The sequence below is a fragment of the Solea senegalensis genome, linkage group LG18 (genome assembly GCF_019176455.1).
Source record: "Solea senegalensis isolate Sse05_10M linkage group LG18, IFAPA_SoseM_1, whole genome shotgun sequence".
Taxonomy (NCBI): Eukaryota; Metazoa; Chordata; class Actinopteri; order Pleuronectiformes; family Soleidae; genus Solea; species Solea senegalensis.
Window position 1 is genome coordinate 9,449,916 of NC_058041.1, and position 15,893 is coordinate 9,465,808.

At 40.5% G+C, this 15,893-nt stretch overlaps 2 protein-coding genes across 3 annotated transcripts in view; both read left to right on the forward strand.

The window, feature by feature from the left end:
- Window positions 1-850: 850 nt before the first annotated feature.
- Window positions 851-3,842, forward strand: rpl38 (ribosomal protein L38). The gene is made up of 5 exons (XM_044014801.1): window positions 851-910; window positions 1,117-1,143; window positions 1,681-1,741; window positions 2,398-2,520; window positions 3,771-3,842. The coding sequence occupies exons 2-5, from the start codon at window positions 1,141-1,143 to the stop codon at window positions 3,794-3,796; spliced, it is 213 nt and encodes a 70-aa protein (XP_043870736.1). The 5' UTR covers window positions 851-910; window positions 1,117-1,140; the 3' UTR covers window positions 3,797-3,842.
- A 1,030-nt stretch (window positions 3,843-4,872) lies between these two features.
- The window catches only part of ttyh2 (tweety family member 2), a 47,921-nt gene continuing 36,900 nt past the window's right edge, over window positions 4,873-15,893 (forward strand). For both annotated transcript variants that reach the window (XM_044014551.1, XM_044014552.1), the window contains exon 1: window positions 4,873-5,314. In XM_044014551.1, the coding sequence (XP_043870486.1) occupies window positions 5,192-5,314 (123 nt within the window). In that variant the 5' untranslated portion in view covers window positions 4,873-5,191. The remainder of the gene's footprint in view (window positions 5,315-15,893) is intronic.

The following is a 15,893-nucleotide window of genomic DNA, read 5'->3' on the forward strand; positions in this document are numbered from 1 at the left end:
CAGGTTGTGAGAATAATATATGAAAATGTCTTTGGTGTTAACCATTTAAATACTTAAAGGAGTATTATTCTGACACCGTGGATTTATCTGCCTCGACTGCAAAATATAATTGAACTCATAAGTCAGCAGGTATGGTGGTAATTTGTGTTGTCTCAGAGGGATCTCAGGCAAATAGCTCTTCCTTTTTTGAAACAGGAAACCATAACTTGCAGTTAGACTGCCACTGAAGAAAAACCTGCCAGAATAAATACAACCAAAGCACAATGCAGCAGTTTTGCAGGAAACAAATTGCCATAAGAATGCGACTTTTTAAATTGTCCCCAATCTCCAAAGCAACTATCAGTTCAAAATGTATAGCAATTCGAGTTCTCCCCAGCTTATTGTAAAGCATATTAGAAAAGACACAGAGATACAAGAAACTGATGTGACTTTATCTTCTTCCCTTATAGAGAGGCATGTTGTCTCACTGAAGAGGTAATCTCTTCTAAAATTGACGTAAAATGAAATAGAGCTGTTAAATACATCATTGATTAGTTGATTAATTGCTCACAGTCATGTATATGTGGTAAATCAGTGATTTGGGCTGAGAACAAATTTGACAACTTTCTTTCATGAAAAAAGAACTGAATGTACCACAGTTTATCCTCAAAATGTGACTCATTGAATGTGATTGATGTTCACTCTTGTACAAACAAGACAAATTAATTGTGTTTTGATGGCTTTTGTCTGGATGAACGCCACAAAATTAACCACAGATACTCATTTGATTGATGTAAGAATGTCATCATTTCTTCTTTCAACGCTTCGATTTTTATATTGAATACTGGTCCTCTTTGGCTGCCGTAGTTCAGTATATATTGCTTTTGACCCGGAAGTCCAACCCCTCTTCATCCCGTCTCCGGCTGACTGCGTGAGTCTTACATTCCCACACAAATAAACTTACCATTTTTATCATCATCCATCCTCTTTAACATGTTTATTATAACCCACGTTGTTGGTATTCCGTAATTATTCAATTCGATAGTAAAATAATTATACTATTATTCATTTTCTAACTCCGCTGTGCTCGATGTTATAACCGATAAACTGACACCATCTTTCTGTGCTCTTCCACAGCTCTCAGTCCGCTAACACGGCAACATGGTAAGGATTTCTTCTCATTTGTAAACTAATGTTAGCGAGATATGTACACACAGTCCTCGTCTTACGAACGTGTGTATATCGTGTCGTTGAATTTGCGTTAATGATGCATAAAACATCACATATGTTGTGGAGTGACTGGTGTAGGTGAGTTAGCTTTAGCTTATAGCTAACGCGGGCCACCTGGCCTCTTGTCAACCGGCACGTTGCAGTGTTTATTTGTTGCGTATATTGGGCGTTGGAATGATGTACCTCAAACTAAATGTCGACACGATATCAGCCATCGCTGTTCTTGATTGTAACGTCATGTGAACTTAGGTCAAATATGTTTTTGCCCTCCGCAAGACGTCCAAACATCCCAGGCTGGTGTGCCGGTGATGCATTTTCAGTCGTGCAAGAATAACGATGGACCTAGTGCTGAGTTTCGACTTTCAGAAACTTCAGTTCCACCGGTTCACTTACATTACGTTGTTTAAGTCAGTCTGTGAGACGTGTCATGCTATGCCTGAATGACCCTGTTGGTGTTTTTTTAATCTACAGCCTCGCAAGATGGAAGAAATCAAGGATTTCCTTCTGACAGCCAGGAGGAAGGATGCCAAGTGTAAGTTACCTTTCTACCTCATTTCCAGTACTGGTATAATAACTAGATTTCAGCAAATTACACTTGAAATTTGTCTGATTTACAGTATACTAGTAGTGTTCAGGATATATGACTACAGTTCAGTTCAAAGTTGCTAGTCCATTTAAAATGTGTGGATATCCAGTGCACTAATATATATATATATATATAATCAATGTTCTGAATACAACTTTTTTTAATTATTCAGAACTGGGAGAACTCTTTATATACAGTTGCTCAAAGTCCAGTTATTGGGTCTCTGAAACTTAGCTATGATTGTGATTATTTGTCCAATTCAAAGAGGTTTCTCAAACATGCAATCAGATATGATACACATGGACGTCTCATTTTGAAAATCAAATGTCCATGCCCTTGCTACTCAGCTTGCTGCATTGGATCACATAATTCAGTGTCAGGTTCTTTGACTGACACAAATGTCAAATAACTTGACTGCACAGCGTTTTATCCAACTGAGTTTGTCATGGTGTCATGATTTTTAATCAAAGTAGATTATGAATGTGTTGCATTTGGGCACAGTCTTGTTGACCTGATTTGGAGCTAAACATTCCCTGTGCCACACAGAATGCAAAATGTCTCATGATGTTGGGCTACTAAATTAATATCATCTCTCCCTCTAGCCGTAAAGATCAAGAAGAACAAGGACAATGTTAAGTTCAAGGTGCGCTGCAGCAGGTACCTGTACACGCTGGTCATCACAGACAAGGAGAAGGCTGAGAAGCTCAAACAGTCCCTGCCCCCAGGTCAGATCATTATTAATAATGTGAACTTGTGAAACTAACATGAGGGATGAGACTATTTTGAATGAATTGATACTTGATGGACAGAGTTGGGTAGACCTGCTCTATAACAAAGACAGATGGAACAATTATAAGCAAATAACAGAGCAGCACAATTGCGTAACAACAATTGACGTCAAACTAAATGTTGAGGCGATATCAGCTATAGCTATTCTGTATTGTTGCATAGCAGCGAACAGTACTTTTTTTTTTTTTCTTAAATCTGTCCGCAAGACGTCCAAACATCCCAGGCTGATGTGCCGGTGATGCATTTTCAGTCTTGCAAGATTAACGATGGACCTAGTGCTGAATTTCGACTTCTTTCAGAAACTTCGGTTCCACCGGTTCACCTACATTACTTTTTCTTTTTTTCTGTTGAAAGTCTTTTAGAAGCTTTGTTGTATTCCTGTTGTGGTTGCTGCACCAAAGTATTTTAAGGATGCACACTGGATGGTAGTCTGTGATGCTGTGTTCAGCCCCACACTGATTACATAACTTGCCCACCGGCCACACTATCTGATCTATTTAATAATGGCCTAAGAAGTCATTGTTTCATGTTTTTGCTTGGACCATGGTGTCCACATTAATCAAATAAAACAAACCTTTCCCATAGAGATTATTGAGATTATGCAGCTCAATATAAGCACTTTGCAGATATTGAGCCCATACAATTTTTCTTCTAAAAGTGATCTTTGACACTGGTCGCTAATGCAACAGCACAAAAGGTTTGATTTTATTGTGGGCATCTAGGTTTTAACAGTTAAATTGTTGGACACGAACTTCAAACCTATTCCCTTTTTGAAACACTTGTAATTTGGTTGTTTATGGAGTTTTATTGCATTAATAAAACACAGTGGCATCTGTCTTCTGTGGAGTCCTCCAGGCTGTCAGAATAGTAGTCATATTGACTTGCAGTGAGATTATATTTTGTGTGCTTTCGGTGGAGTCATTTTTTCTTACTGTTTTTGAAAGAAAATCTGTTGTACATAAGGAGTCATTTTTACAAATGATCTGGCTCTCTGCCAAAATATATGAAAAAAAACTATCACTGGCAATCAAAATTTACATTAATTAATTTGGTCTGTTGGGTTTGTCGGATGTTCAATGATAAACGCTTTGTCGTAATTATCAGATCTAATCCAGTCTGTCTGTCATGCTGGGAAAATGTCATTGAATCAATGTGTTTTCTAAAAAGATGTTCTCTCTCTTTACAGGTCTGGCTGTGAAGGAGCTGAAGTAAATCCGTGATGTACAGATAATTGTAATAAAAAATTGGAAAACAGTAATCCGTCTGTGGTCTTGTGTTGCTATTATGCAAATGTGATGGCTTTAAGTGTTACTAACTAGTGTGTGGGCAGCTTGTTAAGAACAATCGCACTGACGTTTTCCAGAGCTCCAAGTGTCAAGTTGTCATAAATGCACACTGATCAGTCGCAGCATTAAAACCACCTAAATCGCCCTGCTGCTGTCCATTTGAAGTACGGATGCTACAAGTAATGTGAAGTTGTTGGCATGTTTTGTAAGGAGTTCGTCAATGTGCTTACACTTTCCATCCTGTTCAAAGATGCAGTTAACTTGAAATAAATGAAACCTAGGAGTTAAACATTTGTGTCTTTAATGCCTTCATCCTAAATGCAGTGTCTCCCAATCCTATGTTTTAGACATGGCTCTGTTTCAACATGCCTGATTCAAATGAATGGCAGAAGCCTGATAACGAGCTGACCATTAGAATCAGGTGTGTTGCAGGGCAAACTGCTGCCTTAATTTACTGCCATGACTTAATTTGGGATGTTCTGATGACCGATGTAATGGGACTTTCAATACATTTATTTTTTATCAATGGGGATACTGCAAAGTTGTTTCAATGGATGCACATTTAATCTCAATTTAAATTAATGTTAAATCAATGGTAATATTCACATTAACGTCTATCTTCATTCGATCTGTCTCTTTATATTGTGTGGTACACATGACACGCCAATAAAACAGGTTTAATCCTCACCTAATCGTGTGCTTGAGCGACAAGGGTTGAAAGTGGTGAAATCTGTAATTGCATCCTTTAACCACTAGGTGGCAACAAAGTAGCTAATTTGGCACAAAGGCCGACAAAATGACAGTTAAACAAGATGTAAATGACAAAAGGGTTAAAATAAAGTGTGTCTGTAACGAAGAGTCACCTCAAACAAAAAATAAATAAAACAGGAGCTGTGTCTTTAGTCTCTTTATTAGCGTGGCGTCTTTGCACGCTCCCGTGTCTCCTCATGCCCCAAGCCTTTGACCAGAGCGCGTCCCCGCTCACTGTTGAGTGTGCCGTGCGCTTGGAGCAGATGTCTGTCGGACAGTAGCGGCGGGTGCACGCACGGATCGGGAGACATGGGCTCACTGTGATTATTTCTCCTTTGATAAGAAACCCCGCTTTTGTCGGATTCCACTTTATATTCCGCGCGTAGTGTCTCAACAGGACTTGGTGTGTGCTTGGTCTCAAGCGTCGCTGAGTGTGTGGGTTTTTTTTTTTTTACACATCCATGCTTTTATCACAGTCTTTGTATGAGATGAGACTGGATTAGGATCTTCGCTGTTGTAAAGAGAGGCTAATTTAGGCTGCAGCCTAACTTTGCGTGTTCTCGGGGCAGTGATGTCTCGGGTGGACTACATTGCGCCTTGGTGGACTTACTGGCTTCATAATTTCCCTCATATCAACCTGAGGTTTCAGCCCATTGACAACAGCTTCCAGCCCGAGGACGAGAACTACCAGCAGGTCAGTAGAGGAAGATGGGACATAGAGCTCAGCCACCAAACACACTAGAGGGGGTCATACAGTGTGTGTGTGTGTGTGTGGAGCCATGTGGTGAATTTAATCCTGTATTTGACTTTCTTGCCATTATACCTTGTGTTATCTGCACTGAGGCCACATCAAAATCAGTTGTATTGCCAAGTGTATTAACATAGAAAGGTTTTAAGGTCTCTAAGGCAATAGTGGCCAATGATGTCTGAATGTACTCCAATTCTCTTAAGCCATGCCATGTACCAGAATTAACACAATGGATTTGCTTTGGTGTATAACAAGCAAAGTAACAAGAACAAATGAGTAAACATGAGATTAAAAATACGCATCAGCAAATTAAAATTAGGTCAGATTAAATTATTTGCAATGACTCTACAAGAACATGCAGAAAAGAGTCAATACCCAAAATTAAGACTGAATATACAGGACTCGGGCAGTATCAGCTTTGTTGTTGTGATCATGGTTCCATTCCTGGTTTAAGAGAGCCAGGGTCATGCTATTGTTCAAGTGCAAGGCTTAGTCACACAAAATATGTGACATTTTAACCTGTGTTCCTAAAATATTTTTATTTTAAAGCACAGTTTACTGGAAAAAGAAAAATCCCCACTTAAGTGGTCTTGAGTTTCCTCCAAGCTCTGGTCCTGAGAGCCTGAGGGTTCTGGCAGTATCTTATCTGTTCTGAACAGAGATCTCAGATGTTGCTCGTGGAATCTGCTGAAGCCATTCTTTGCCTGTTTGGGGGGTTCCAGCCCCCAACTCTCCTATCACCACATAGACAAGAAACTCACATCTTCTCTAGCTGCACTGTCACTATATTTCAGAGTTCCTTCTTTGCCACATTTCCCTCTGTTGGTTGCTATGAGTAGCAATATGATCTGTACATCTGTTTGTGGTGGTCTTGGTGACATTTTCTGTGGAGAGACAGACATGTATAGAGTACCTAAGGGATACTTGAGTAAAAGCATAAGTGTCTTACCAGAAAATGGCTTTGGTGGAAGTCACTTTTTAGAATATTACTTCAGTAAAGTCATTTTCTGATACAAAATGTATTTAGAAGTAAAAAGTGAGGACTTAGGATTGAGCAATGGAAGGTCAGTGGTTGGGCAAGTTGTCTTTCAACTGGAAGGCTGTGGGTTCAGTTCCTGGCTCTGCTTGTCTATATGTGTCCTTGAGCAAGACACTTAACCCCATGTTGCAGCATGTGAATGGGTGAATGTCAAATCTGTAGTTTAAAGCAGTTTATCAAGGCTAGGAAAGCTCTATATAAATACAGACCATTACCAACTCTCTTCTTCTTCTGATTTTATTTGGTAGTAACGAGTAACAAAGATAGTTAGAGGAAATGTAATCGAGTAAAAGTAAAAGTTGCTAGAATTATAACAACAACGTTAAGTACAGATATGTGAATTTTGTACTTAAATACTGTAACAAAGTATTTGTGCTTACATTACAACATTGCATGTATGTGCACGCAGGATGTTTGATGTTTCACCCGTGGGAGTCAAAGTGTAACTTCACAGGCGGTGCCAGGACTGCTCACACAACAGCTTCAGAGTAGGTGGTGATCAACTGTTGGGTGACTAATGACCTTCTTGCGAACACATCGTTCATACTATGAATGTATAATTATTCTGCCGTAGCTCCCGTCAGTGCAGGAGGTTACAGTGGATGCCCTAAGCACAGCCAAAACCAAAGTTACACAACTATGAGTTACAAAGTAGTCGAAGTAGCGATGTATACTTTCTGTAATATAAAGTAATATGTAAGTTACTTGGGAATGGTGTCACACAAGCTGTAAGGTCATTGAGGGAGCTTCTATTCTATTCTATTCTATTTATTTTTGCTCATTTTTGGTCACTACCAAGCCGTGAATCAAAAATATAGTTACCAGTGGTTCTCTCTTGTTGTTCATACTAATGAGTTGCAAACCTTTTGTGGAATTAGGTGCAAAGCAGGTGGTTTTCATTAGTTTAAGTATGTTCATTCCTGCACATCATTTGATGAATTTCAAAAAAAATTTTGTGTAATCATGTAAAATCACCACCACCAACACCAAGCTCTTTCTGTTTGTCTGTAGCCTTATATTTTGTCACCTCCTCATCTCTGACTCCTCCCCCCCCCTCCTCCATCACACAGCACATACAGAACATCAAGCCTTCCATTTAGTGGAACAATTTTCTGTAATGGACCAAAGCTGATGACACATTTTCAGGCTGATGCGAGTGCTATTTAGGCTGTTCCATTTCCTTCCTTTTTGGGCTCTCAAGCTTGATTCTGATCACCGCCCCCTGTTTTGACTGTGTCATTGGCAGTAATAATGTGCTGTGTATGCAACCCTGGAATAAGGAACTGGGATAATCATCACCACTGGATGTACTGTACTAAGTTGCACACTTGTTATTTTGTGAATTATGCTTGAGTTGTTAAGGGATGTAGCATTAACATGGCTAAAAATCAATAGAGTGGTTATCAGTATAGCCATTTCACTGTGATTAGCAGCCTGTTGTAGGAGCCATAGTGGCTTTATGTTTTTTTTATATGCTGAATGCCACCCTTAGCTGTCAGTGCACTCATATTTTTGGCCATTTTTTGTCTTGTTTCCTGTTAAACTACAACCTTCAAATAACAAATGACACATAAATAAACTGAATAACACCTTTAACACCGAGCGCATCGCCAGTCACACTGCCCAAACGTGTCTGACCCTAACACTGAGAGAGAAAGACTCAAAAATGTAAAACTTTGACTATTTTTCTTCATTTTAAACTGTTGATACACTCGATTAACAAGCAGTAAATTGTACATTTTCTGATCCTTTTATGGGTAAAATAAGCAACAAAAAAAGTCCAGATGGACATTTTGAGGCTTTTGATGGCAAAAATCAACTCAAATTGCAAAGTATGTTTTTTCCTGTCATAGGATCATTAACTGACTTATTTAGTCATCGTCTACCACGGGTTTCAGGATCTAATCTCAGCTGATATAGGGAAAAGGTGGTATACACCCTGGACAGGTTGCCAGTGGCAACATAAAAAGATGAACAACCGTTCACTCTCACAATCACATCTACAGTCGATTTAGAGTGTCAAATTAATCTAATCTACATGTTGTTTGACTGTGGGAAGAAGCCGGAGTACCCGGGGAAAACCCATGCACACGTGGGGAGAATGTACATGCCAACAGTTAATATTATGTAATGGTTATATTTCAACAATATTTCAGTGAGTCAAACAGTAGTAATAGATATGCGTGGCGTCCATGCTTCTGTAACTGGTTTACTAAATAAATGTTTAGATGGTTGCTGCTGAGAGGACTGTTGCACAGCTGTGCCACGCCTTCAGTGCAGGCCACATGCCTCGTCAGTGGATCTGTAATTGGCTACATGTCCTGGTGAATTCTTCTGTTAGCTTTGGGCCATTGACTGTGATGGAATGTGAGGGGTCAGGATCTTTCTCTGTGCTTTGTGTGTGTGTGTGTGTGTGTGTGTGTGTGTGTTGGTTGTAGCAGCAGCAGCAGCAGCTTTCTCACTCTCCGTCAGACTCTGCTGTTGTCTGTAAAGGAATGCCCATCAGCTCAATCATCTGACCACACTTCTAATTTATTCCTTCAGACCATAAATATGCCATTCTTCTGTAACGTCGTGCTTCAAATCAAGGATAATTCTCAGTTCCCGTGGCATGGACATGATTGCTGAATTGTCTGCAGGACTCAGGCATTATGAAAAAGAGCCTGATGTTGACGATTTCTTTATGGGAACGTGAATGATCCTGTACCCAATGATCACTGAGTCCTCTTCAGAGATCTCTGTGCCATTGTGGAAAAACACATCACTGCTTCCTGTGTCCGTGTTCTGAGGCCTGGAGGATGACGCAAGAGGCTCAAAACTCAAAATAAAATAAAAAAATTCCACAGCTTCGTGTTAATCATCCTCGTGTTGTGTGATTCTTTGGATGAGTGTACTGAGCCAGACATCATGTGTAGGTCAGCAGGTCCTGGTCCATCTGACTTCCCTTCCCATTTTCCTGCTTTGTCACCCAAACATGTTTGTAGCGGACACTGCCTTCACCAGATGCACTGCTTTATCTCACCCGTCCTGCCAGGAGACTCAGAGAACACACAATCAGCCAGAGTTACAGTGTTTTACTGCTGGTAATTACAAGCACTGTTATTCTCCGAGTCTCTGATTAGTGAACGTCTCTGCATCATTTTGATTTAACTGTGGTATGTTTATATTGTGGGCTTCAGTATTTTGGATTGTGTGCCAGCAGACAGTGTTATTGCTCTTATCCGGGCCAATTTCAGTAAAAGAATTGGAAATTAGGATCTTTTTTGTTTATGTGGTAATGAACTGAGATGCTGTTGGGAAAGAATCCTTGGCTCTGAGTTTAATACATAGTGTTAGTGTTGGTCTGTTAGGAGTGGTACATCATTTTTTATGCTCTCTTGATTGGTGCTGGATGAGTGGATGGATACCACCCATATATATATATATATATACATATGTACTGTGTATATGTATATATATATATATATATATATATATATATATATAACCTGAAGACTGGTCAGTCTTTCTGCAGACCCCAGGAAGTCACTACTCGCAGCCAACAAGTCGTCTGCCATGTTGTTTTCTTTCATTTTTGCACAAATTAAATTAAAAAGCTCTAATGTATCAATTAAATGGTCCCCAGCTATTATTGTAATGCTCTCTGGTGCCAGCCTGCCAGGAAGGCTATTGTTAAAGCTTGAGTCTGTAATTTTAGCCATCATTTAAGTTGTCCATTGTCTTATTTTTTTACTACTAAGGTGCTCTTTTTCTTTGGTTGGATAGGGTTCCATGGCTCTTCAGTTTCTCCACCGTCACTACCTGAACACTGCAGTGAAAGTGTGGCTTATAGGAAGGCAATATAACACCAAATGTTCACTCTAACATTCAATTTAATTACCATAAGCACAAGTTGATCGTTTTTTACAGCCGCACAATTTGTCCTTGAGTGCGCAGCATTCTCTTTTCCCATCTCGCCCGTGGTCACTTGAACGTCCAGCTCAGACAAGTTTCTTTCGAGAGCTTTTATCTTGCTCTTACCGCAGGCCGAGAATGTCACGACATAAATGAACAAGCTACGGTCTTACTGTTCAATTACAGCAGCAAACACACGCACTCTTAACACACTCACTCTTTCTGCTCGAGTGGCTTTTCTCACAGAGATTCTGTGGGAACAATGTTCCACCCGAGTGCATCCAGACAGTCTCCTCCTCCAAGACCTCTCTGTTTGTTTCTGTTGTCTTCATTTCCCCCGTGTTTCTGCTTCTTCCTCTTTGTTCATCAACATTTCCTTCACTGTGTCCTCTTTATTTGCTGTTGTTCGACCTCTTCATGGCCGAGTAAATGGGCACGCTGTGTTGTGTGATGTTGTGAGGATAAAATGCATTTTGTCCTTAGATTTGTGCATTCACTCACTGTTATTATGTCCTCATTATACTTATTTATTTACTAATAGCTATGATTCTATGGTCTGAGTATCTGATTTTTTTTTTTTTTAATTATCTCATCGAAACACGAGGACTGTTTTAATCTGTTTGCAGTTTTCATAGAGGCACATGCTCACTAATGAGACCGTTCACACTGGCCCACGTGTGTCTCTCGCGTGCGAGTCGCACATCTCGTATTCGGGGTAGAATTCTTATTTATTTTTTATAAGCCGCGACAGTCTCCCAGCAAAAATACACGGTGAAAAGTGTCACAAACACAACAGTCGTTTTCCTGTTAAAAAGTACAAGCACATACGTAACCCCTAAGTATTCTATTCTAGCACTCAATAAAATGTCGTTTATTATGGGCTAAATTCACAACTGAATTCATATACTGCAAATGTGTGGGTTGTTTTTTTGATTGCAGTGGTAATTTACCACATCCAATTCACTTTTCCTGCAGAGAGTCTGCCAATTTTTCATCTCCGTGCTCCTTGTCCTACCTCAGCCTCTCCCTTTTCTGAATGATTATCTCACCATTGAAGCAGTGATTCATGTAGCCTCTATAACAGTGATAAAGTCTCATCTTTTTATTTATTTATTTTACTAGTCGGCCGTCTACTTAATCCTCGTTTGTGTCATGCGTATGCACAAAAGATGCGTGTCCCCTCTGGCTCTCCAGAAGGTCATTAACCCCAATCTGTCTCCACAGTGCTTAAAGCCAGTGATTAGCATCACCTGATTGGCTAGATGGTATGGCAACTAATAAGGCGGTGTGTGCATACCTCATGGTGAACTAACAATATTTAAACAGGATGTGACAGCAGTGAGCGACGATCCTTGGTGGTCGGGGGTTTGTGGTCCTTGGTGTGTTTCTGCCTTTTTCTTGGTTTCCTCATTTTAGTGAGTGATCTCCAGTGCGACGGAAGGTTTTGCAGGTCGAATAAAATGCCATCAGCCAAGTGTGCCAGCTTACTGTGAACTGGGACAAGTGGATCCATGCAGATGTCCCTCATTACCCTCCAGCAGGAAGCACATTGAAGTATCTGCTCCTCATGGAAGGTGGGGGTTGGGTTTCCTTTGTTGTGGGGGGGTGTAGCATCCCCCGAGGGAGAGGTTTGGGCTATGGGTTCAGAGAGGGTGTCACCAAAACAGGGAGATAACAAGCTTCATTGCACTCCAAAGATGTCCCAGAAGCATGGCATGCACAGAGGAACAGATGCTAGAAAGAGTTCACGAGGGCTGTACAGAGATGTACTATAGGAACAAGTCAAAAAAGAACATTTCTTTTAGCCAAAAAACCACAGGAAATGAGTGGAGACTTGACCTGAGAAAGCCCAGAGACTGGCAAAAACATCGAGGTGAACAAGGCGGTGCAGCATCTCACTCATATCCCATGGGTCACTTTACTGTGACTTAATGGCATCCCAGCTGCATGTGAACATGGGCAGGCCCAGCTGAGTGCACTCTGCTGGAAACACCCCAGGCCTGGGGCGTACACCTGTGTGTCAGAGTGTAACAGGCAGCAGCGTGGAGGTAGACAGCGGGGGCCGGAGTGCTCCATCGATCTTTGATGGTGAAAATCAGATACTGTATGTGGAGGCTGATTTCACAATGTCAAAGAATCCATATTTGCCCATGAATATGTGTTTCAGCGAGTGAACACACACAGGAATGTAAGGCATGATACCTCTGCTTCTGCTGCAGTGACTATAGCAATACTAGTTTAATAAAAAAAAAGAAAAAGGCTCCTGTAGAGGAGGTAATAATAATATCCATTTCAGGAAAAGGCCAAGTGAATTACAATAATTAGAAGTGAAAGACGAAACACATCTACTTAACCAAGAGGCTCCTGCTGCTCACCAGGTTTTGACCTCTAGGGTGGAATATCCTTCCATTCTCCTCTCTCTCTCTCTCTCTCTCTCTCTCTTGTCTGACTCACATTTAACCCCTATCATGTGAAAGGAATGTCACTGTCCTCTCACACGCCGTGCCTGGAGACTTCCTCCACCTACGCACAGCTGTCTGCCACCTGCCGTGGAGCAGCCATGCTCGGAGAAGCCACTCCACATCGCTTAGCATGCCTTTAGCGCCACTCGGAACTTGTGGAACGCGACGTAGTCCTGCTTAGCAGATGCACTGTCACCGCTGGAGGTGCTTTACATTTCAATCATGGCCACTATACAGTATGTGTATTAAAAATTGATTTTAATAGGCATTGAGCACAAGGCACTATATACCACTTAGACGGCTGCGAGTGTACAACTGTCTTGACAGACTCCGCATCACCATATTTCTGTCTGCTTCAATAAAGCACATTTTTAACAATGCAGTGCTCATCAGCTGGAGTATATTTAGGTCAGATTCTCTGGAGGAAAATGTTGTTTTCCTGCAAGAAATCTCTGTTCAGCGTCCTGCTGATGAAATGAAGTTGAAGTCGCTGAACTGTGAAGCAAGAAATACAGACTAGTCGTGTTCTTGGCTCTCCATCAGTTTGTTTTCTTCAAGGGAGGAAATGGAATATTTGCACTTATGCAGTAGGAATGTACATGTGCCCAGAAATCGAATCATTATTGACGCGTTCTCTATGGCAAAGAGCCATTAAAAGCAAATTGAATGGTCAAAAGTATTATGTAAGGATCTGCATGGAGTAGCATGGATTGGATGTATTTTGATTTTATTTTAGTTCAACGAGGGAGTTTTTGTTTCTGCCATTTTTTAAGAAAGCTTTCACTTTTGATATCTGGCAGTTATTTAACCGTTCAGGAATGACATGTCATTTAGCAGACGCTTTTATCCAGAGCGACTTACAATAAGTGCATTTAAACAAAATTACGATACTGAGAAGCTGACACGCTGGTGAACCGTGGTTTTTTGCTTTCTGGTGTTCATTCATCCTTCTTCTACTGCTCTATCCTCCACATGAGGGAGGGGGGTGCTGTGCCAATCTCAGGAGTTACGGTAATGAGAAGTACGCAAAACTTAAGATTGTTTCTTTTATTTTTTTTGTGATGGATTTGCAAAGAACCACGACAAAGACTTTAAACATGTGGACACATCTGTACTCATTTTTTTCATGTGACCTCTGTGACCTATGACCTCAGCTCGACCTGTGCTAAAGCTTCCTCTGGGTGAACGTTTCAAATCAAATGAATTAGAACACCGCTCACTGCTCTAAGCTTGATATTAAGGTGATTGTACAATTCTGTGAAGATAATGAAACCACAAATGAAGTACAACCTTCATCATGGAACATCTTAACTGTGTATTTAAAGAAACAGAAAGGCATCTATGCTTACTGCTGAATTGCACCTCCCACAGCTCCTTTATTGCGGTGAGAAATAAACACCAATCTTGCTGTGGTCGCTGCACAGATTCATCTCAGTTATTGATTTTGCCCTTTGTAGTCTTGAGAGCATTCAGAGGTTTATTCGCCACTGCTTTTTCACATTAACTTATGTTCAGTTATTCTGTTGTGGATTTTTTAAATCGTATCTTTTGTCTTCGCCCGTGTGTTTCTTCTGTTCCCCAGAATGCTTTGCAATAGGCCACTGCAGCATCAATGTCTGCTTTTTTCCCGACAGTCCACATCTGTGCTGTCACCCTGCCGTTGGCTTTCATCATACGTCTGATGGGACTTCAGGGAGTGTAAATGACGAGCCCAGTCCCCTCTGGGTCATTTCTGCTCCAGGCTATTACTGCCTCATTACACTCCTCCCTTTGTTTGACAGGTGTTGGGCTATAAGTGCCTGTCTTAGTGTGAGTTGGTCTCCTCTGTTTATTTCCTTCTCATTTTTTTTCTTTTATTATAAAAGCCATTAGTGCATTACTTCCTAGACTATTGTAAGGAAGACCTAGTCCAATGTCAGTAGACCATCAGTAGATGAAGTATTTCACGTTTAATGGCGTGACGTCGTATCGATTCTTTTAAGCGCTCTGTCAAAACGACTGTCAAGAAATATTCTTGACTCCTTCTTACACACAACACCGTCTTCGTTTTCTATACTTATAATATAACATTGTTTTTTTTTTCTATGAGAGCTTGTCTTGAAATTGATTATTCTCTAGAAGAATAGAGTGTCTTATATCTTTTTTTTGTCAGCATAACCTATAGGCAATCTGATGAAATTGTATTTTTTTTCCCATTTTCACCAACTATATAAACACACTTGATCAAAAATGTCCCATTTTTTTGCAACATTTGGATCACTCTTATGAACAATAATTTAGAAGAGAAATTGTCTATTTTTGCGCAAATATCACTACTCCCGTTTTTTTTTTTTAAATATGCGATGTAGAATTAATCATAACTTTGACTCAACATCACATAAGAACACGGAAAAACACATTTTGTAAACACACAAAAAAACACACACACACACCTAGGATGTCCATATAAGGAGTTAAGGAGCTATTTTTTTCACGCGAAGGAATAAGATTCTTAGGTTTGCTCGCCTTTATGAGAAAAGCTTCATCATCGCTCAGCATCCCAGCCTCAGGGTGAAGTCATCCACAGTGGGAAAGTGGGTCGTGCACTGAGAGTCTGTCTGAGGTTGCCTCGTGGTTTATGTGGTTCTGTCTTTGTCTTCCTTGTATCAAAAGCTTCCCCGTGCAAACTCACTTTGTCTTTCAGCCATTTGGTGTCTTTTTTTTATCTTTCCTGTTTTTTTGTTCTCTCTCATCCCCATCCTGCTTTCTCAATCCATTAATCACTTACAATATTCCCCCATAATTCTTAAGTCAACCTCTCTGACTATTTTACTTTTTTCTCCACCATTGCTCCTTCTCTGGGAATCTCCTTTCCTCCTGCTGCGAGATCGTCCTTACTTTTTTTCTTGTGTCTTTTGCCTCTGGCCTTCACTCACCCTGTCCTCGTTCTGTGGGGACATTGGGAGGAAACAAACAAAGGAGGACAGAGCAATTAGCCTTGTGAGTTGGAATGGGTATGTGAGGTGTTAACATATCCTGCTTTTATGGGGAGAGAGACCTCATTTAGGAAGCATTTAGATAGTCAGGGCTGGCAACTGGGTTTTTACTTAAGAGCAAATGTGTGCACACGCTGGTTGCTAAAAGATAAATG